The sequence below is a fragment of the Vulpes vulpes genome, chromosome 15, assembly GCF_048418805.1.
Source record: "Vulpes vulpes isolate BD-2025 chromosome 15, VulVul3, whole genome shotgun sequence".
Taxonomy (NCBI): domain Eukaryota; kingdom Metazoa; phylum Chordata; class Mammalia; order Carnivora; family Canidae; genus Vulpes; species Vulpes vulpes.
The window spans coordinates 75,798,223-75,820,142 of NC_132794.1; the positions used below are offsets into that span (position 1 = coordinate 75,798,223).

Here is a 21,920-nt window from a genome sequence, read left to right on the forward strand (position 1 = left end):
CACAGCCCGTTCCCCTCCTCGCCCGTCCACACCCCCTCTGCTCCGCGCTCTCGGTTGCCATGACCGCGGGGCACTGGGGACAGACTCCCGTATGGGGACAGAACCACGGTGTGCCAGCGTGTGTGCCCGGGGTGGGCGGGGCCTCTGCTTCCTGCCCGGGGCCCTCCTGCTGCTGGGGTACGGTGGGGCCATACGTCCCTTCCAGGCCACATGCTCTTCCCTGATGTGCAGCGAGAGCACACGAGGAACCGGTGGTGCCTCTGCCGTTGGGGGTCCGCCCTGTGACACTGCCACCGGGCTCGGGCCACACAGCGCTGTCCAAGGACGGAGAGGTGCAGACGGAGGCCTGCTCGTGCACTCGCTCGTTCCCTGGTCCCCTGGGCAGCGGGGGAACGAGAGCGGCTTCGGGGACCTCGTTTCCTGGGCGGCCTCTCCGTCCACACCCGAGTAAGGCTGCCTGACGTCCCCCGCAAGGGGAGAGTTACCAGCAACGTGCTGAACTTTGCTTCTCTTTATTCTTCAGCCTGCAGAGCTAACCTCTGGCTTAAGGAAAGGCCACCAGCCTTTCTCAAGTAGGGCCCAGAGCCAGCTGTCTCGAGGGACCCGTGAGACATGTGCTGGCACGAAGTGATGCAGCCACGGGGCTGCGGGCTCACCTGGGCGGCAGGCCTGCACGTGTGTGGGGCCAGGCAGCCTGGGGGCGAGCGGGGGGGCCGGGCTGGCAGGCTGCTGCGTGCGTGCGTGATGCTCTCCACACCTGAGGTGCCATCAGCGTTCATCTTCAGCCGCGGTCGGCGCAAGTGCGTGCCTCCCCGCACCCGCCAGCATGTTGACTGAATGGGAAGGTGCTCCTGCCACGCTCAAGAGTGGAGGGAGAGCTGGGCAGCGGTGGGGGCACGACGGGACAGTGAGGGGGAGCCAGGCACAGGGTCAGCCCTCACTCCACGCCATGTGCCCGGGGCCCCCGCTGGCCTGGCTTCCTGGGCTGTGATACACGGAGCTCTTGCGAGCTGCCTGGCCAGGGCTGCTTCCTGCCAGACCCCTCAGGCCCCTGATTTGGGGAGTGGGTGGGGGGTCTTCTCCGCCCCGCGCTCTTTTGTAGGGTGGGGGGCGGCTAGAGGCCCCCCGGCAAGTGGGTTCTGGGGTGTATGAGTGGGGGAGGAGCATCTGGGTGTGCAGAGGGACGGCTACAAGTGTGTGAGTCACTGGGAAATTTCCTGAGGGCACACCGGGCCTCTGTCCCCACTTGTCTGGTGAGCCACCACGACAGTGCAGGTATTTATGGCTGGTTTTCACGCCCCAGCAGGTGGTGTGAACACACTGCCTGGATGTCTGTGTTTTGGTTTGGGAGTGTGGGGGCTCTCCCATTGTCTGCCTTCCAGATCTCCCCACCTCGGCCTGCCAGCCTGAGCCGCATGTCACTTCCCCCATGGAGAGGACTCCACACGAGGGTCCTCCTCCTGCCCCAGGACCTCTGTGACTGTCACCAGGGTCAGGCCTGCCTGCTGGTTGTGGCTTCAGTGGGGTGAGTCACCTCACCTTCCTGAGCCTCAGTTTTCACATCTGTGAGATGGGCACAGTGGCTCCTTCCGCCCGTGTTGCTGGAGGAATTGGGGCAGCCGGTGCAGTGCCCATCGGCTGCAGGAATGGCCAGTGAGGAGTTGCCCAGGGCTCAGCCTGCTGCTAGCTCAGCCTGTTCTGGAGCCCATTCCCTGTCAGCTCAGGGCACATGTGCTGGCTTCTCTCTTGCCCTCCTGGCGTCATTCACACTTCTAATGTCAACCCCGTTTCCTAGGAAACAGAAATGCCACAAGCAGGTGGGCCCAGAAGGAGCAGACTGTTGCTCAGGCTGCCCCGGGGACCCCAGGAACCAGGGTGCCCCTCACCAACCCGACTGGGCTGCTAAACAACCTGGGCAGAGGAGAGACAGAAAGGGAGGGCACTGCCCAAATGCAGAGCCAGTTGCTGCTCCAGCACAGCTGGGAAGCCCTGAAGGAGGCCCTGGGTTTTCCATTCTAGAAGCTTCTCTCATGTACCACACTCACTCCTTTCCCTGTCCTCAGATACTAGAGGGGGATGAAGTAGGAGGGCAGATGAAGTAGGAGGGCTGCCTGGGGGCGGCAGCAGACTCTCAGGAAGGACGCCCCTGTCTCCCGAGTCCCTGCCTGAGGCTCCCCCGTGGCTCGCTGCCTCTGGGCCAGTGTCCTCCTCACGGGGCACAAACCCTACAAGCCCTAGAGCATGGCACGTGGGGGAGCAGCGTCAGTACTGCCCCTCCCTGCCTCCTGAACTAGGACTGGCCGGGTGGTGCACCCAAGGATGGCGGGAGAGGCAGTGCAGGTCCACGTGGCCAGGAGAGGCCCCGCAGGACCCTCAGGGACCTGAGGCCTCGGGGTTTTCCTCCCTGCGCCCTCCCCCCCCCCCCCCCCGCCATCCACAGGGCCCTGGGAGCCACTCACCCCTCGCTGTAAGTCACCACTGCCGACGGTTCCAGCCGTCCGAGCCACTATCTGACCCGGATGAGGAGGGACAGAGGGCCCTTCCCACCTCTGAGGTAGTCCTACCTACCCCCAGGATCTTGGATCGCTCCCCCGAGCCCCCGGGAAGCCCTGCTCTCCCACCTGGTCCAGGGCAGGCAGGCATCCTGCTCCCCATTTCTTGTCAGCTTCCAGCACCGTCCCGGGGGCCTGGTCAGGGCCACCTGTTACCTGCCCAGGGCTCTGGCTTGCCTGCTCTCTCCTGACCCTCTGAGTGAAGGAGAGTAAGCCAGACAGACAGAGGGAGAGACAGAAAGGGGCCAACTTTCAAGGGGTCAGAGAGGGGTTGGTGCTGAATTCTGAGGTCACAGGGGGCCGTGGCCTGACCCGACCAGCGCAGCCCCAAAAGTACACCTGCTTGGGTCCTTGTAGCAGCCGGTAGTCTTATCCCTGCACCTTCTGCATGCTTCCCCCACCCCACCCCCATCCCCGGGTGATGGGCAGGCAGGTGCAATCGCTTTGGAGCAGACTTTGAAACTGGACAGACACGTTCCAGCTCCCCTCATATGACCTATGCAATCCCGGGTGAAAGACGTTCCCTCTCAGAGGAGGGAGGACTCCGGAGGGCTCAGACTGAGCACCTGGTCCCAAGAGCTGCCTCTAAGAGCCCCCATCCCCCTCTGCCCAGGCCATCTGGCTGCTACCACAGGCACCCGCCTAGCTGCCCCGACCCCACCGGGCAGTTGATGGGCAGGCAGGTGCCAAGGACCAGGAATTCTTGGTCAGGAAGAGAGCTCCTGGGAATGCCACACCACAGTGGCTGTCAGAGCGCTTGTCCCGGTTGTCACAACATGACGCTGAGCATGGGCATGAGCGTGAGAATCTCCCACCTCCTCCTGGGACTGAGTCCAACTCATGTGGGGAGAGGCAGGAGGCCAAGGCTGCAGGCTCAGCACTGACTTGCTGTGTGGCCTCTGGCAGCTGTGATGCTTCTCTGTCCACGTGTGAAACGGGTGCCATGGGACAGACCAAGGCTGTAAAGGCAGGGGGTACAGAGAGGACCCCCAGAGGAGAGGCCCAGCCCCAAGCGTCGCTGGTGAGAACTCCTCTGGGAGAAGGAAACCCTTGTAGAACTAATATACCACTGGGGATAGTTTAGGACTAGAGAGAGGAGCCCGTTTGCTGCCCAAAGCCCAGCTGACGTGCCTCGCCTGCTCCCTGTGTGGCCTCCAGCAGGTTCTGGGCGAACTGGCTGCCTCCTTCGGGCCAGGTCGGGTAGAGGGCTGCCTTCCCAGGCCTGCCTCCCCTTGTCCTGCGTGGCCCTCGGCAGAGCTGGGTGCACCGTGGGCACCCACATGCCCAGCTTGGGCTCCCTGGTCCCTGAAGGAAGTATCCCAGAGACTGGGGACGCTCGGCCCGAGAGACGGTGGGATGCCATGCTCTTTGTCACTGAGGTTCCAAAATGCCAGTATTGCCATCCAGCCCTCCCCCTCCTGCCCATGCCCCGTGAGGCCTCTCCTGTTGGCAGCCCCGCCTCCATCTTCCTCCTCTGTTCCCTGGAGCGTGGGGATGCCCCGTGTGTGGTGGAGCCTGGGGTGGGCCGAGCCCTGGCAGCTGGATGCCTTCCCCTCCTCAGCCTTCTTCCCCCTTCCTACTAATGTCCTGCACGCAGGCCTTAATGGAGTGGAAAGAGAGCCTAGCAGAGGGAAGCCTCATTAGACCTGATCTAATTAGGAACTCCTGCGAGATTGGGAAAACAAGGGAGCACCCTGTGTACCAGGAATATCACACACAGATTCTCCTAGGACCTCCTAATCGCCAGGGTAGGCACAACTGTCCCCAGGTGGCATGGATGGAAAGTGGCTCGGAGGGCGCAGGTAAGCTGGCCAGGGATGGAGGTCACAGGCCAGCAGGTGGCTTCCCTGGGGTGACACCCTGTGGGTGTGGCCCCGACCTCGGGAGCCAGGCAGGCCCCTGTAGCACAACCCCTGGAGATTTGTCTGGCCTCGGCTGGTGCTGCAGCGAGGGAGCCCACAGTCCGCCTCTGGCTCCTGGTCTGTGGGCCTCCTCGGGGGTCTGGATGAGGGAGGGGCCGGGCAGCAGGGCCAGCCAGTCCCTTAGGCTCCCCCCACACCCGCTCGCATCCATCTCCCTCTGCGCTCGCGGGGTGTTGGGGACGCCGTGCGATGCTGGGTGCCCAGGCGCCCCTTTGTTAGTCTTAGCTAACAAGCTGTTGATGGGTGCGACATGACACCTGCTTTCTTTTTTCTAACTTCAATAATTTATGGGCATATTAGTGGCCAGGCGGCCGCCCTGGGTCCCAGCCAGACAGGACCAGGCGATGCAGCCGGGTGCCTCTGCCGATGTTGACTCTCCCACCATCAATTATTAAGGAGCTGCCCTTCATTTTGCACATAATTACATGCACCGTGATGGTTCGAACGCTCCTGCTCCTAGTCCCTCTGGAGCAGGGCCCGGCCTGCCCAACAGGGCTGAGCTGATACGGGGGCCCAGCTGGCTGGAGGATGCGGCAGGCAGACCTGTACCTGTGAGACTGTGGCCACCTCAGCTGTACACCTCCTCTCGGGGCAGCTGGAACCACCTGGGCCAGCGCTGGCCTTCCCGAGGGCCAGCTGTCTGTCCCCACCATCCCGGGGTCAGGACTCTGCACCTGCTCTTCTCTCTGCTCGGGGGGGACGCTGTCCCCCACCCTCCCTATGGCTGGTCGACTCGTGCTTAGCCTCCAGATTGCGGCTCAGCCACCACCACCTCCTGGTAACCCATTCTGACTCCCCTGTGTGTGCGACTCCCGTCTCCACCTGCATTAAGTCTTGCACACTAGACCGTGGGCACTTTGGGGCTCGGAGAAAGCCGTATCGAATGTTTGTTGAGGGAAGGATTGAATGGATGGGTGGATGGGTGGATGGGTCGTCTATTCACACCTTCTCTTGTCCACTTCTCTTTCCGTGGCCCCAGGCTCTGCTCATGGGAGCCCTGCAAACATTCTAGATAGAGTAATCAAGACTCCCGGTGTCTCAGTCCACACCTGCGAAAGGGGAAGAGGACCAGTCTCTCCCATGCTCCAGAAGAGTAGACTGAGGCCAGGGAGGTAACGTGGCCTCCTCCAAATGGGCGGCAGAATGAGGAGCCAAGCTCTGGCCTATTGGCTGGACTCGAAAGCTAGGAATGCCTCGTCTGAGACCCTGTGCCTCAGAGTCCTCCTCTATAAGAGATAATAATAGGATAGACCCATGGGACTGCCAAGAGGATAACATATGTTGCTTAGAACCATTGGGAGCACCTCAGTGTGGAGTTCAGGATGGGTCTGCCTCTACCACTTCCACCTTGTCTTTCTCCAGAGGGAGCACTCCCCCTGGAATTGCTGTTGACCATTTTTATGCATATTTTTATTTTTTTTAACTTTTTATGCATATTTTTAGACTTTGCTTATATATGTAGGTATCCATACACAGTTTTTTTAAATTTTTTTAAAGTTTTTATTTATTTATGATAGTCACACACACAGAGAGAGGCAGAGACACAGGCAGAGGGAGAAGCAGGCTCCATGCACCAGGAGCCCGACATGGGATTCGACCCCGGGTCTCCAGGATCACGCCCTGGGCAAAAGGCAAAAGGCAGGCGCTAAACCGCTGTGCCACCCAGGGATCTCCTCCATACACAGTTTATAAGATTTGGGGCTTGCTTTTAAACCTTATGTAGGTGATACCATCTTGTATGTATCCTTGGGTTTCTTTCCTCCACCTGGTGTTTGTGATGTTACCCACGTTGGTGCGTGGAGCTCGTCCATTTTCTTTTTCTTTTTTTCTTTCTTTCTTTTTTTTTTTTTTTGGAGCTCATCCATTTTCAAGGCTACGTGGCATCCCCTGTGCGATTACACACTGTTCTGGTCATGTTTTCTCCTAATGATGAGCATGTAGGGTGTTTCCAGGTCTTCACTAGTACAAACATTTTGTACACTTGTGTCCTTGTCTCCTGTGAATGTTCCTGTGGGGCACATACCATAGAGTGTGCATCTTTTCAATTCTACTTGGTAACCACCAAGTTGCTGTGCCATTTTTCACCCCGACCGGCAGTAGGCACTTTGCCTGCATTATCTCAATGCCCCCAGCCGGCCACACTGGGAGAAAGTAATGTTTTGCTCATCTCACAGATGGAGTATGTATTAGTTAGTTGTCTATGGCTGCGTAACAAATCACCCCAACACCCAGTGGCTTGAAACAACAAATTTATATTATCTTACAGGTTCTGTGGATTAGGAATCCAGGTGAGGCTTAGCTGGGGACCACCAACTCCAGGTGTCTCACAAGGCTGCAGTACAGGTGTTAGCCAGAGCATCAGTCATCTCAAGGCTCAAATTGGGCGGGGTCTGCTTCTACATTTGCTCGTGTGGGTATTGGAAGGCCTCAGGGCCTCATGGGGGTGTTGGTTAGAGACACTGGTTCCTTTCCATGTGGGCTCCTCACCAGGGCAGCTAATAATAGGGCATCTGTTACCTGTCCCAGTGAACAAGCCAGTGATGGAGAGAGGGTTCCCAAGATGACAGCTAGTCTCTTTGTAGCTTTGTACCCTGACCTCAGAAGGGCTAGCCCATCATATCCTTGTCATTAGAAGTGACTCCATTAGTCCAGCCCACACTCAGGGGGAGGGGATTGCACTCAGTGGGGGAAGTGCCAGAAGGTAGGGACCACGGGGAGTCCTTGAGGGAGCTGCCACCTATCACAGGGCGATGGAGGCTCAGAGAGGTGAAGTGACTTTCCCGGGGTCGCACAGCGGTTGGAGGTGGAGTCAGAACTGGAACTCAGGACTGCTCGGCTCTAAGGCTAGACACCTTCTGAGCCACCACCCGCTGCCTTTGACTTAATAACGGGTTCCGACTTAAGTTAATAAACAAGGCTGCTGCACAACGGAACTCAAGACAAGCGCTTAATGAATGGATTTGCTAATAGTGCTGCCTGTTTGCACACATTAGCTCAAGTGCCCCCTGACATGATCCATGGGGACAGCCGAGCCCAGGCTCTCGGGAGAAGCTGCTCTGCCAAGCCTGGAGCCCAGATTCCCAAAGAGCCAGGGAGTGGTCCCTTTTTACAGATTGCTTTTTATGTTTGCTTTTTTTTGCTCTCGATTCAATCATTTGGGTGTATCTGTGGGTTTTATTTGGGGGCGGGGGGAGGGTTTGGTTTTAGTGGCGTGTACACTTCCTTGCGTTTTCAGGAGAGCTAACTGCAAGGTCAGGAACATCAAGTGTTCCCGGGGAGGAACTTTGGGGGGGGCGGGGCTGACCAGCCCTCTCACTGGCCCCAGATGCATTTCCTGCTTCTCAGCTCTCTTGGATGCAGTGACCAGGCACCCCAGGAACCCCAGCAGGGCTGTGTGGCCAGGCTGAGTGAGGGCCAATCCCCGGACCTTATGTGTCTGCACGGCTCCTACCCTGGATCCTCCAGGAGCCAGTTCTCAGTGGGATTCCAAGTAGTGGAGGCTGCTGCCTACATTGCTGCTAGATGAGTGAATGTCATGGATGCTGGAACATTTCCAGTGGAGGCGTGGGTGACCAAGGCCCCGAGATGAGGGGAAGTGAGAGTTGAGGATCTGAGTGTCTCTGCCCCCATGCCCTGGCCCCCTCCGCCTCCAGGGGGAACCCACTAGTCCTTCCCGATGAGTGGATTTCAGCGGAGTTTAATTTGCACACATCAGCGCCTCTGGAATCGGGGCTCTGGGCTCTCTGCAGAAAGTGGAAGAGACACAAGATCAATCCCTGCCTTCGGGGTGTTCCTGATTCTCAGAGGATGAACTCGGTCGAGGCTTCTCTTAGTGGGAATGTTGAAAGGTACCTCTGTCGTTATAGAGGAGGGGCTGGAGGGCCAGGGAATGGAGAGCAACCATAGCAGCATAATAACCATTTATTAAGCACCTATTATATGCCTACATTTTTTAGGCACCTACCGTGTGCCAGGCCTCGCATCAAGTACTGGATATGTATTAAGTCATGAGACCCTCACGTCATTCCCCATGAAATGGGTTCTACTGATATTCCATCTTCCAGAAGAGGAAACGGAGGCCCAGAGAGGTACCCAAGGATACAGAGCAGGAGGCTGAGGTGCTCAGAGTAGGCTTCTGGAAGGAGGGGGCCACACAGAGTCCCGGATTGAAAGGGAAGAGGGGAACGTTTGGAAGAAATGGGTGGAGAGTCTGAGAAAGCTGTCAGTGACAAGACATGGTGAGGTAGGGGGCTGCCGGGGAAGAGACACCGGGGAAGCGACGGTGGGCTTTCTGCACCTCTGCCCTTGGAGCCCTGGCCTCGGCCTCGGCCGCAGGGGGAATCCCTCCGTGGGGATCAGCACATCTCCACGTGTGCTTTGTGCAAAGTCCCCTTGAGCTGAGCCCCAGTGCCCTTCCCGGGGCCGGCTGCCCCATGCAGGATGGGGGACAGGGACTGGGGAGCACCTGGAGGACTGTCTTTTCCCGCGCGGTTCCTGGGCATGACCCTCCGCCACATGCCTGACTGGGCCCCTGGCATCCCTGAGTCGCTCTGGCTCAGGGAGGGGCTTCAGAGGGTGTCAAGAAGGTCGTAACCCTGGCCACAGCTCCAGGCCCACCTCCAAGAGGGCTTTCTTGCCAGCCCCTCGGAGGCCCCATCTCCGCCCCCTCCATGGCTGCACCAGTGCGGGGCTCTGACCTATGGATTTTCTGCTACTTCCTGATCCACTTCACTGCAGCCTGAGTCTTTAGGACTTCATTATACCCGCGGCCTCAGCAACCCCAGCACGGAGGGCTGCGCGTGGGGCCCCTGCTGCCCCTGGAGGCTGCACTGCCCCCCCATTCCTGGGCTTAAGCCTTCTAGGAACTCAGAAGCCTTGAAGGAGCCCCCCCTTAGGTCACATCGCATTCACCCCACTCTCCACGTGGGGCCACAGAGACAGCACCTTCCCACCCTGCCAACCCCCTATGCGAAGCTCTTACCCAGGGAGGGGCAGTGCCCTGTCAAGGTCGCAGAGCAAGTTATTAAAAGTGCTCGGAATCAAATTTGTGATATAAATTAGGACATTGGGGGGGGGGGGTGTCCACTAGTTCCCCAGGGACCTCCTGCTGGCTCCCGCTCCAGACTGCTCCCCAACCCGCTCCATGCCCTGTGCCGCCTGCCCAGCCCCCACCCCCTCCCCAGCTCCTGGTCTCCGTTTTTCTTGCTAATTAGAGGTCTCAGCAATGACTCCACTGTCCCAGCCATTTTAGAGCTGTCATTAATTTCAAGTGGCTTCAGAAATAATCATCATCGTAAAACCCCTCGAGCTGCCGGGCCGCACACAGGCAGCACCAGCAGCGACAGAGCTGGCACACAGGCGGGCCTGCGAGTGCCACCCATTCCTTCCTGGGCCCTGGGGAACTGGCCCCTCTTCCTGCATCCACGGCCTCGCAGAGTGGGGGAGCCCAGAGCTGGCGCTGTGACATCAGGCACGCGCCGAGCTTCAAAGTCCAGCCCTGCTTCTATCAGACTGAACTTGGGCAAGATACCAGCCTCCCCAGAGCCTCAGTGTTTCATCTGTACAATAGGGGTGGTAATACCACGGTTGAAGTGACAAGTACTCGAAGTTGTGGCTCTGAGCCTGGCTCACAGTAGGGGCTGAGCAAAGGTTCCAGGGCCTGGTCCCCTCCTCCCCAGTCCCCTGGCAAACACGTTCCAGTTTCTCTACTTTGCTGTTCTCACTCAGGCCACTGCAGGCTGGCTGCTGCTTCCAGCCATCGGCTCCTGCTTGACTGAGGCTTGCCGAATATTCTCCCTGAAGCCAGGATCTGCCGTGTGCCCACCCGCGAGACAGGTAGGTTGAGGCCTGTTCTTGGGAGCTGCTAGTCTGAGGATAGAGAGGGAGGAGGCTGCGGCCTGGCTTCCCAGGCCATTTCAGTCTGGGGAGGGGAGACAGGAATCGAGACCACTAATAGAGGTCTCAGTTTGGTCTTGAAGCCCAGGTGCGGGCAGGCCAATGAGGACTGAGGCTTGCAAGTGTGGGGGGAACAGTCCGCAGCTGTAGGCCGGCAGGGTCCCCGGGTTAGGTTATGACAAGGAAGCCTTGGGCCAGGCCGCCCCGATGTTCACATTGGTCCCCAGGGTGGGTCCCGGGAGGGGGCTCTGCGGGGTCCACCCCACCAGCCAGAGTGCAGAGGCGCCTCATTCCCCATCTCGTGCAGAGACATCCGACTGGGTGGGGACCCGGTGACAGGCCTCCCCGCCCTTCTGTGGGGTCTTTGGGCACGAGGCCCGGGCTGGACCCTCCGAAAGGCGCTTCCTTCCTCCGCCTTGTTGCCCCAGCTGCGCCCCACCCACCGCAGTGCACCCGGAGCGCTGGAGGGGGGTCGGTCCTCTGCAGAGACGGCAAGGGGGCAGGGCGGGGACCCTGCACGGTGGAGAAGCCAGGCCCAGGGCAGAGCCGCAGGCGGGGCTCTTGGGGTGCGCGCAGGGGGCGACCCGGCGCCGGCCGTGGGGGCAGGGGCGCCCCCCCAGCTCCTGCGCCGTCACCGAGGCTGGCAGCAGGTGAGTCGGGGGCGGCGATGCCGTGGCCGCGCGGTGCCTGCGTCAGTCGCCGCACCAGGAATAGCCCCCGCCCCCGCCGCCGCCCCCCTGCGGGTCTGCGCCCGCCCCGCGCCCGCCGAGCCTTTACGCAGGAGCCGAGAGCGTCTATTCCTGTCGGGCTGGTGGGAGGCGCGCGGGGGGCGGGAGCGCGGGGAGCGCGGGGAGCGCCGGCAGCGGGGAGGGGCCGGGCCGGGGCGGGCTCCGTGAGGGGCGCGGACACCTGCGCCGCCTCCCCGCCCCCCGCCCCCTGCCGAGCCTGCCCCCTGCCGGGCGCCCCCCGCGGCGAGCCCGGGCCCGTCCTCCCGTCGCGGGGGCGCAGCGCCTCGGAGGGCGGCGGGGGCAGGAGCGGCGGCGCGCACCTGCCGGGGGGCGCTCGGGCGGGGCCGGCGATGGACGCGGGGCGGCGGCCGGGCGGGGCGGTGCAGGCCGGCGGGGCGGCGGGGAGGCCGCGGAGCGCCCGGGATCCGCTTGGCTGGAGCAGGTTCGTGCGACTCCCCGGGCTGCGCGCGTGAGGCTCGGCGGGCGGGGCGGGGCGGGGCGGGGCGGGGCGCGCTGTGGGGGGCGCCGGGAGAGGTCCCCGAGGTCCCCGAGGTCCCCGAGGTCCCGGGCTTCCTCCGCCGCCGCCGGAGCGCCCTGCCCGGCCCCTGCCCCGACCCCTACCCCCTCCCCTTACCCCGACCCCCTACCCCGACTCCCTACCCCCCACCCCGACCCCGTTCGCCCTACCCGTACCCCTATCCCGTACCCTAACCCCTACCCCGACCCCATGCCCCTACCCCGTACGCCCTACCCCTACCCCTACCCGTACCCGTACCCCTATCCCTACCCGTACTCTTACCCGTACTCCCTACCCCTTACCCCGACCCCATACTCCCTACCCCCCACCCCTCCCCCTTACCCCTCCCCCTCCCCGTACCCCCCTCGCCCCCGCGGGCCGACCCCCGCAGGGCGCCCGTGCGCTAGACTGTCCGGAGTGGAGGAGGGGCGGGGGGCGCCCTCATTGGTGGTTTTTCCGACCAAGTTAACTTAGTGCCGAAGGGCGTCTGCTTTCAGGGGGGCGGGGCGGGGCGGGAGGAGGGGAGGCCCAAGGGTGCGAGTCCCGGTGCAGCCCACGGCGCCGGGGGTCGCGCGCGTCGGCCGGTCCCGGAGGATCCGCCGCCCGAGGAGACGGCCCCTCCCTGGGCCCGGAGCCCCGGACCAGCGGGAGGCGCGGACGTGGGGTCCGCCGCGCCCGCCCCGAGGCTGCGCGCTGCCCCCTGCCGGCCTGTGGGTGCAGCGCCCTGGGCCCGCGCGGGTCGCGGCGGCGGCTGCCCCCTGCTGGGCGGGGCGGGGCGGGGCCGAGCCGGGGGCGGGGCCAGGGCGCGGGCCGCAGGGGCGGGGCCAGAGCCGGGGGCGGGGCGCGGGCCGCAGGGGGCGGGGGCGAGGTGGGAGCGGCGGAGCCCGCGCCCTCCGCTGGGCGCCCGGGAGCTGCCCCCCTGCGCCCTCGGGCCCCGGGGCCGCGGCGGTGGACCCGGGGACAAGGGGCGGGCGCTCGGGGCCTGACCCCCACGCCGTCCTCCAAACTACCGCGGCCGGGGGAGCCTTGGCCGCTGTCGGGCGCGTGTCCGCCCCACGGCCGTGCGCACGGACCTGCTATACACGTGCGGGCACACTCGGGCTCACGCGCACACGCATGTGGCCGCACGGGAGGGCGCGCGCACACGCAGGGAAGCGCGCGCGGGCCTCGGAGGGCGCGGCCGGTGCGCCCCCCCCGCCCCCCGCCCCCGGGCTCCGGGCTCCGGGCTCCGGGCTCCGGGCCCCGCGGCCGCGCCTCCTCCCCCCGCCCGCCCGCCCGCTCACTCCGCCTCCCCGCGGCCCCTCCCCCCTCCCCGCTCCCCCCTCCCCGCTCGCTCCTCGCGCTCCCTCCCCGCGCCGCGGCAGAGCGCGCAGCCCGGGCGGGAGCCGGTGCGGGCGCAGGAGCAGGAGCGGGAGCGGGAGGGGAGCGGGCGGGCGGGCGGCCCCGGCCCCGGCCCCGGAGCGTGCGGACCCCCCCGGCCCCCCGGCCCCCCGGCCCCCTCCCGCCCGGGGTCGGGCCCCAGCATGCGCGCCCGCTGCCCGCCGGCCTCAGCCCCGGCCCCGGCCCCCGCCCCCGCCCCCGCCCCGCTGCGGAGCGCGCCCGGCCTCGACCCCGGCCCCGGCCCCGGCCCCGGCGGCTCAGGCGGCGGCGGCCCCGGCCCGGCCCGGCGCGCGGAACCAGGCTCGGCCTGAGCGCCCCCGCCCCGCCCCGCCCCGCCCCGCCCCCGCCCTCCGCGCTTCATCCCGGCCCGGCCCGGCTCCCCCGCGCGGCGGACGGACGGACGGACGGACGGAGGTGTGGGCCGAGGAGGAGGAGACGGGGAGGGGGCTGGGCCGGGGGAGCCGGCGGGGAGACATGCGGCTGGTGCCCGAGCCCAGCGGACGGACGGCGCGCCCGAGATGCAGGTGAGCGCGGCGGCCCCGGGGCGCGGAGCCCCCGGACTCCCCGCGGGGGCGCAGGCCCGACCCCCTGCGGCCCCAGACCCGAAGCTCCTTCCCTTGCCGCCGCTCCCCCCGCCCGCCTGGGTGTGTGCCGGCTGGGCGCGCAGCTCCGGAGGGCACCCGCCGGGCCGGGTGGGCCTGCCCTCACCCTCACCCTCACCCTCACCCTCACCCTCACCCCCCACCCCTGCCCCCGCCCGCCGCGCTGCCCAGCCCGGACGATGAGCCCCTGCCCAGCGGGCGCTGCACCCCTCCTAGGTCCCAGATGCCCCCGGGCAGCGCCCGGCACCTGCCAGGGGGTGGATGCCGGTCGGGGACCAGCTTTCTCCACGGGCTCCTGCCTGGGCACCGTCTTCCTCCCCCGACAAGGAGCAGCCCCTTTCCTGCCCTGGCCCACGGGGAGGGAGGAGAGGGGAACTGGAGGGTGAGGAGGGTGCAGGGGACGGAGTTGAGGTTGTGGAGGACTCGGGAACCCTTTAGGGGCCTCCCTTTGTCTGTCTTCAGCCGGCTTCTCACCTCCTCCTGTCCCACTTTTCATTCTGAGGCTGCCGGTGGGAGGTGGGAAGCAACCGAGAGAAGGGAGGTGAGAAGAGAGCATCCAGTTCCGCCTCCCCACCCTCTGTGAGGTGGCCCAGTGCCCCCCCCAGGCCGTGTCCCTCCAGGTGGCTTCCACTGTGAGGAGGGGTGGGGCCAGGCCCGTGGGCAGTGCCCCCTGTTCCCACCCTGGGTCTCAGCCCAGCCCCATCCAGCCCTGGCTCTGCTGAAGGTATCCCCTTTGTTCTCCGAGGTCCTGGGCTCAGGGTGGGGGAGAAGGGGCATGTGGGAGGTGCCCTGGGAGTGCCGGCGGCCCTGAGGTGGGAGGCACCACCATCTGGGCTGGCCCCTTCCCTTCAGGCCCAGCCCACCGTTGGTGCTCCTCTGCTTGGCTTGGGCGGCCAGAGGTGCACCTGCCCATGGCTCTGGGCTCAGCCCTGCTGGTCATTATGCCACCAACACTGCTGCCTCCCATGCCCGGGGAGCAATGAGCCAGGGCATCCAGGCAGCAAAGCACCCGGGGCTTCCCCACATCCAGCAAGGAGTGCAGGTGAGGGGAGAGAGGGTCATGGGTTCCCAAATCCTTTGTCCTTATGTGGGATCTGGTCTGCTGGGGGACAGCTTGCCTGCTTCCTCCTCATTGCCTGAGGCAGGAAGAGAGAGAATAAAGTGGCAGAGGGGAGAGGCCAGGAACTCCTAGGAACCCAGGTAGGGACTCCTGGCAGCACCCGGATGCCTCGATGCCTGCCTGGAGGAGGGCTTAGCAAGGGTGAGGGCAGGCTCACCGAGATGTGCTTGCTGTCTCTGTCCCCTCCCCCACCCCCTGCCAATTTAAGTGTGAGGTGTGCCTTGGGTAGGGCTTGGTCAAGGCTGCAGTGCTCCCCAGGGCCCAGAGTTAGAGAAGGTCCTCAGTCCACGGGTCCAGATTTTGGGGGTCCTGGGTGCTCAAGGCCCAGGAACCTTGGCTTGTGGGGAGAGGGCCCTGGGTGCCTAGAGGGAAGTGGAGAGGCTGCTCTGCCCCTTGCATAGTAGTCAGCTGTTCCATCCCCTGCCTCTGACTACCCATGTTTTCCTTGCCTAGATACTGTTTTCTAAAACTTGGAATTTTAGAGGGACACCAAGAAAAACCAAAACCATAAAAGACCCAGAAACCTCTTGTGTGTGGGTCTTTGTTCAGCATAAAGCCAGACAGGATCCCTGGTACCAGTGATGGCTCATCTGCTGCTATCTCCAGGTGCCCACCAGAGCAAAGGGCCGGAGGATCACAGCTGGGGCTGGAGGAGGGAGGCGGTGCGGGGTGATGTATGCAGGGTCCCATGGAGGCTCGAGGCAGTGTGTCAGATGTAGAGCTAGTGACAGCCAGGGCGGGGAGGCAGTGGACGATGGTGATTTCAAAGTCAGAGTCTTAGCCTGCTGGCCGGGGTCTCTCCGTCCTGCTGTCCTCTGCGTGGCACTCTATGGAAAGATGGTGCCTTCCAGCTCCAGAGCCCTCCTCCTCCTCCCAGTGGTTACCCAGTGATGGCTCTGTTTTCTTCCCACCAGTTCCTCTACCTTCCCACCAGTTCCTACCACCTGTCTTGGTCCAGCATCCCTACCCAGAGGCCCTCCTCCTCCTCTTGTCCCTGCCTCTGCTCAGGGAAGCCTCCCTGACTGCTCCAAGTTACTGACCCTCCTTCTCCAGGCACCCACAGTGAAGAGCCACACTGGTTTGGACCTGATATTGTACCAATTAATCATGTGCTAATTCTACACATCCTGGACCAACTGTCTGTTCAGCTCCAGACTAGGTCATCTTAGGGCTCCCATGGATTGCCTTGAATGTTCAGCCCTGGGGAATCACGTACCCACCCCCGGGGCTCCCCTGCTTGGCCCCTTGGATAGGGAAGATGCTGGGAGGCACTGAGGAGCAGTAGTTGGCTGGTAGCAAGGACCACCTGGAGGGGACTCCATATCCTCAGCCTGTGTGGATGGACAGAGCCAGGTGACACCCAAGGATGCCCCAGGTAGGGTACTTGGTAGCACACCCAGGCCCTCAGAGAAGGATTGGATTTGTTTGGGGGAGGCTGAAGTAGTCAGAAGTCTTCCAGAAAGAGAGAGAGAGACTTGCGGGTCCTGAGGTGGTAGCAGACTTTGCAAAGACACCGAAAACGGGATTCCAGAATCGGGGACAGTTCTTTGTAGAAACAACGTGTGGTGGTAAGGCACGTTCATGTCCAAATGCATTTGAGGCATCGATACTGACCTTTGTTTATGTGTTGAATGAATGAATGAATGAATGTCCTTGGGTGCTGTGGGTCCGGGAGAGCCACATACTGACAACAGTGTCTCCCCCTATGTACTTGGTTCCTCTGATGTCACTCTATGGTGAACTTGTTGAGTGTGACCTCTGGAGCCAGATGCCTGGGTTCAGACCTTGCCTGGTTACTTAACCTCCCTGGGCCTCCTGCAGCTTCTTATCCATGAAGGGAGGATAGCAAGGTTGTTGACCTGTAGGCCCAGTGGGACAATTTAGTATGCAAATATATGCAAAACATTTAGAACAGGGCCTAGTACAGAGTAAGCTCTCAGGAAATGCTAGCTACTTGTTACTTTTTTTTTTTTTAAGATTTTTATTTATTCATGAGAGACACACAGAGAGAGAGAGAGAGGCAGAGACACAGGCAGAGAGAGAAGCAGGCTCCATGCAGGGAGCCCCATGTGGGACTCAATCCCGGGTCTCCAGGATCACCCCCTGGGCTGAAGGTGGTGCTACACCGCTGAGCCCCCCGGGCTGCCCTAGCTACTCGTAACTTCTATCAGTGATATGTTCTCAGTCTTCCCCCCGGAGCTGGTACAGAGATTTGATTTGATAGCTGAGAAATCTGAGAGAGCCAGGCAGGTAGACTGACTCGCCCAAAGTCCCCAGCTCACACGCTCCCTCTAGAAGCCTTCCTCGGTCTCCTGGGGATCAGAGCTCACTCACCTGGGTGTGGCCTGGGAATTGATTCACGTATTTAGCATTAGTAGTAATAACTATTACAGATGCAGCATTGCTACTCCGCAGCCTGAATACTAGCGCTGCCATAGTGGTGTGCGCCTCCCGTGTGCTTCCCCTCACTTTATTCCTTGGGGGCTTTCTCTGAGGCAGCCACTATCCTAATTATCGGGTGAGCATGCCCTTGCTTTCTTAAAATCGTGTCTTTTAATATATGGAAATTGCTCAGTTTGGGTTACTTTTGAACTTTGTCAGAAGAACCTGAAACCAGCTGCAGCTCTCTAGAACTTGCTTTTTTTCCTCCTCAAGCGTCATATTCCTAAGCTTCGTCGGTATTCTGGCAAAGAATGGTAGATGTAGTCTGTTTTTGTGGGTATATAATGTTCTGCTGTTTGAACAGTGTATTTATCATTCTTGTGTTGATGGACATGTGGGTTGCTCTCTCCAAACCATGCTGCCGTGAACCTTCTTGCCCCGTCGCCTGAGGTGATGTGCGGAGTGGCTCTGGGGCATCTGGCTAGGAGCGGAATTGCTGGGCCGCAGGGCATGTTCGTACTCACCTTTACTAAAAGTGTTTTCCAAATGAGTCGGACCATTTATGCTTCCTGAGCAGAGGAGTGGTGTCCCCAGTGCTCCCCTGACCCTTGCCAATGCTTGGTGTGGTCAGCCGTCTGGGTTTTACCAATTGATTGAGTGTGAAATGGTGTTACATTCTGGTCTTGATTTGCATTTCCGGGATTCAGGGTTTCTGATGTAGGAAATGGGGATTGAGATGGGCAACAGCCAACGTGTAACAGATGCTTAGGAAGCAGTTGTCCCTTGTGTACCTCAGCATCCCCCGTTAGTGGGGGTGCTGTCTCGACAAGCCCTGAGCTCAGGGATGGGCAAGAGCAGTCAGGAGGACCCCCCAGGGATGGGGGGTGAAGGAAGAGCAAAGAGAGATAAACTCCTGCACAGTTGGAGCCAAAGGAACCCCAGTGGTTCTGCGTTCACCCCCAGGATGGGCAGGGGCGGTGCTCGCTTGGGAGAGGGAGCGAGCTTGCGCTTCATTGTCTTAATAATGCATGGCCTCCTGAAAACCCTGTCTCCACACGCTGGGGTCTGGTGTGGGGCTTGGCCTGGGGAGTCCTTAATAAGAGTTTGGTGAGCTGGGGAATGAATACTGGATGAGACAAATGTATTCCCACCTCCTTGGAGTCCTCCCTGACTGCTCTTGCCCGTTGAGTGGGTGAGGGCTGGCTGAGCAAGGTGGCTCCTGGGCGTTAGCAGAGTCCTCCCGGGAGGCCTCAGGACCCTGCGTGCCCCCAGAGGCCGAGAAGCTCGGGGCTGGCAAGGTAATTTGGAGCCACTCTCTCTGCCAGCTGGTGCACCAACGATTGATTCCAGGCCGCTTTCCCCGCCCGGACCTGGGCCCCTGGAGCTAGTTAGAGACGAGCGACGGGCTGGCGGAATAATTATGCCTATTTCATGTGACACCCAAATTGATTGCCGCCAGGGTGACATTACCAGGGCATTGTTCCTTGTCTCCAACCTCTTATTACATGTTATTAGGGTGTGTGGTGTGTGTGTGTTTTTCTATTTTTTCCCCTTTCAGGGAATTAATCTCTCTCTGCCACCTCCTCTGCTTCCCTCTACAGAGAACCTGCTCGTGTCTCTGCGAGGGGGTGGGGGCCCGGCCAGCATGCTTCCTCTGCCTGGCCCAGTGGGGGAGCCCAGTCCTAGTAGGGCTCTCGGGAGGCCCGGCCCGGCTGTCTCCAGTCCCTCTACTTAGGTGTGTGGTGGAAGGGTCTCAGAGCTGAGAGGGGCCGCTGAGGTGTGGTCCTGGCAGAGGGGTTCCCCTCCGGCGTCAGTGATCTGCTCTGCTCTGCTTGCATACCTCTCGTGGCAGGCCACTCACCCACTACTACTAGGGCAGATCTTCCATCCTGAACCGTGTGGTCTTCCACTTGATTTCTCACACTGAGCTGAGTGGGCCTCCCCCAGGACTCTGCCTGTGGGCTTTGACTCCACCCTCTCTAGGCAGCATCGGGCTCTTTGCACTCTCTGCCTTGGGACACCCCTAGAGATTTGCAGAGAGGCCCCCCCAAGCCTGGGCTGCTCATGAACAGGCAGCTGGGTAAAGGCGTCGATCGTGCCTGAGAAGAACATAGCACTCACACACGTCTAACCAGAGGGCTTCGCCACCTTGACTCTGATCTCCGTGTACGGGTTGGAAAAATGGGTTTCGGCAAGGGGTTGGCCAAGATCCACTTGAGCAGAGAGGGCTTTGAATAGTCCGTGGTGGTGGAAGGGCAAGTGTTTTTATTTATGGTTTCCCCGTCCATGTTATAAAAAACTCGCTGGACCTTGATTTGGGATAAACCTGGGGGTTGCTCTTAAATCTCATCTTTTTGAGGCAGAAATAACTCAAACCTTCACTTGTCCCTGATCTAGCCCCAGCACGGGATCCTGGCAGCACGCTGCGGAGAGAAGGTTCTGGCTGCAGCCAAGAGGCTGGCCTTCCTCTCAGGCCCTGGCCCTGAGATGCTGTGGGACCCAGGGTTGAGGCCCTGATTTCTCGGGCCTTCCGTCATCTATGTGGTGGTCTCTAGGGTTACCCAGCCTCTGGAGTCAGGCAAGCTTAGGGACCTCGGGCAGGTGAACTAATGGCTTGGAGCCTCAGTTTCCCCATCCACGAAGCGGGGTATGTGGTGAGGGTGGGTGAGGTCCTTCTGCAAAGCACTCAGTGTGTTTCCTTCCTTCTCTTGACCTCTCTGCCCCCAGCTGCGAGAAGGCAGCGAGAGGTCTGTCCTCCCCTTTTCTGGAGGGGGAGTTTCGAGCCCGAGACACAAAGCCGCGTGCCCGCCACCCTACAGCTTAGCAGGCCCTTGAACCTGCATCAGAACCTGTGTGACCTTGAGCAAGTTACGAGACCTCTTTGTGACCTTGAGCAAGTTGGAGAACCTGTTCGTGCTTCTGTTTTTTACCATCTGCAAAATGGGGGTAAATAGCACGTCCTACCTCAACCAGTAATGTTGGGAGAAATGAATTTTGTATGTAAAGTGCTTAGAATGATGCCTGGCATGCGAAAGGCCGTCATTATCCTCGCGATGTTCGGTCTCTGGCCTTCCCGTGCGTGGCTGCGTGGCTGCTGGAGTGGGGGTGCGGCACCCCCGGGGTGGGGGGCTGGCTGGTTTCCAGGCCTCCAAAGCCTGAGACGGGCGACCTGAGCTGTCCTCAAGGTAGAGGAGCCCTGAGGACTGGGGGAGGCGGGAAGGTGAGAGGAGATCTCCAGGCACCTCCCACGCTGGCCCAGGTGAGGGCTGGCGGGTACCTTCTTGCCCCTTTGAGCCTAGGTTGGCCTTTTAACCTGGGCAGAGGTGGGAAGGGACCTGTAGCGGCCCGGACCCGTGTTTTCCTTGCGCCTCCTCAGGCTACCACACGGGCACCTGCCCCCGCCCCCGATTCTGGGACATTTGCCCCTGGGCACCTGCCCACCCTCCTCAGTCTGAGACACGTGTCCCCCTGGGCAGGCACCTGCCGACCCCTCCTCGCCCCTGGGCACCTGCCCACCCTCCTCGGTCTGGGACACCTGTCCCTGAGCACCTGCCCCCCCCCTCCTCAGTCTGGGACACGTGTCCCCCTGGGCACCTGCCCACCCCTCCTCGCCCCTGGGTACCTGCCGCCCCCCTCAGTTCTGGGACACCTGCCCCTGGGCACCTGCCCCCCCCTCAGTTCTGGGACACCTGCCCCTGGGCACCTGCCCCCCCCTCAGTTCTGGGACACCTACCCCTGGACACTTGCCCACCCCTCTTCGGTTCTGGGACACCTGCTCCTGGGCACCTGCCCCCCCCTCAGTTCTGGGACACCTGCCCCTGGGCACCTGCCCCCCCCCTCAGTCTGGGACACCTGCCCACCCCTCCTCGGTTCTGGGACACCTGCCCCCCTGGGCACCTGCCCACCCCTCCTCGGTCTGGGACACCTGCCCCTGGGCACCTGCCCACCCCTCCTTGGTCTGGGACACCTGCTCCTGGGCACCTGCCCACCCCTCCTTGGTTCTGGGACAGCTCCCATCCAAGGAGGCATGCTGTGCACTCAGGTGGACTCAGCACAGACAGTACGGAAGCTTCCTAGAACCAGTGCTCCCTCCCACCTCCCTTAGGACAGCTCCTAGCCTCCTAGCTGGACTCCTAACCTCAGAGCCAGCCTGGGAAGGGCAGCCAGGGCCCAGAGTGGTCCAGGACTCACCTGCGCTCAGAGAGCAGGGCGGATCTGCAGGGTGCCCGGACTGGACTGCGGACGTGGGACCTGTGGGCCCAGTGCCCTCCGCCCACCCAGAACTGGCTCCTCTCGGCCGTGTCCTACCACTGCTCCGCCCCACCAGGCTGGCTGCTCCTGGAGGCCAGAGCCTATATATAGAAGCCTTTAAACACTAAGATACTTTGACAATTAAAATTCATAATTTATCCCGAAGACGGCCTGGAGCTGTGGGCTGGCCGGAAGGCTGGCCGCTCGTGAGGTCAGCTGCCCCAGTGAGGTGGGTGATGGGGTGGGTGCCTGCCCAGGGCCACGCAAGCAGGCAGGCGGCACCCTCCGACCTGGCTGCCACTGAGGTGCCCGGCGAGCACCCTGGGGAGAGGCTGGAGTTGCCCAGCACAGCTGAGAGCCAGGCTGGTGGTACTGGGCCCGGCACTGGGCCAGGCGGGAGGAGGCAGCAGGCAGGTACGCCCACACAGCTCCCCACCGCACGCACACGCACACCCTGGGGGTCCAGCAACTCTGCCGGAACCAAGAACAAGAGGAAAATAAAGAATCCTACACGACAAAGGACGTGACCTCAATTTTCTTCCAGGTTGATTTTTTCCTCCCTGTGGGGGCA

The 21,920-nt window shown here is 61.9% G+C and overlaps 1 protein-coding gene across 25 annotated transcripts in view; it reads left to right on the forward strand.

The window, feature by feature from the left end:
• Positions 1 to 21,920, forward strand: part of LINGO1 (leucine rich repeat and Ig domain containing 1) — a 175,379-nt gene that overhangs the window by 145,258 nt on the left and 8,201 nt on the right. For 17 of the 25 annotated variants that reach the window (XM_072739115.1, XM_072739129.1, XM_072739119.1 and 14 more), the window contains one exon: positions 10,202 to 10,309. The exons of 5 other annotated variants lie outside the window; for them this stretch is intronic. Coding sequence is in view for 2 of the 20 variants with exons in the window: in XM_072739113.1 (XP_072595214.1) it covers positions 13,513 to 13,518 (6 nt within the window). In the remaining 18 variants the exon portion in view is untranslated. Of the gene's footprint in view, positions 1 to 10,201; positions 10,310 to 11,386; positions 11,540 to 13,379; positions 13,519 to 18,340; positions 20,045 to 21,920 lie in introns of those variants that run through there. 3 more of the 25 variants (XM_072739136.1, XM_072739113.1, XM_072739114.1) reach the window with 3 other exon arrangements.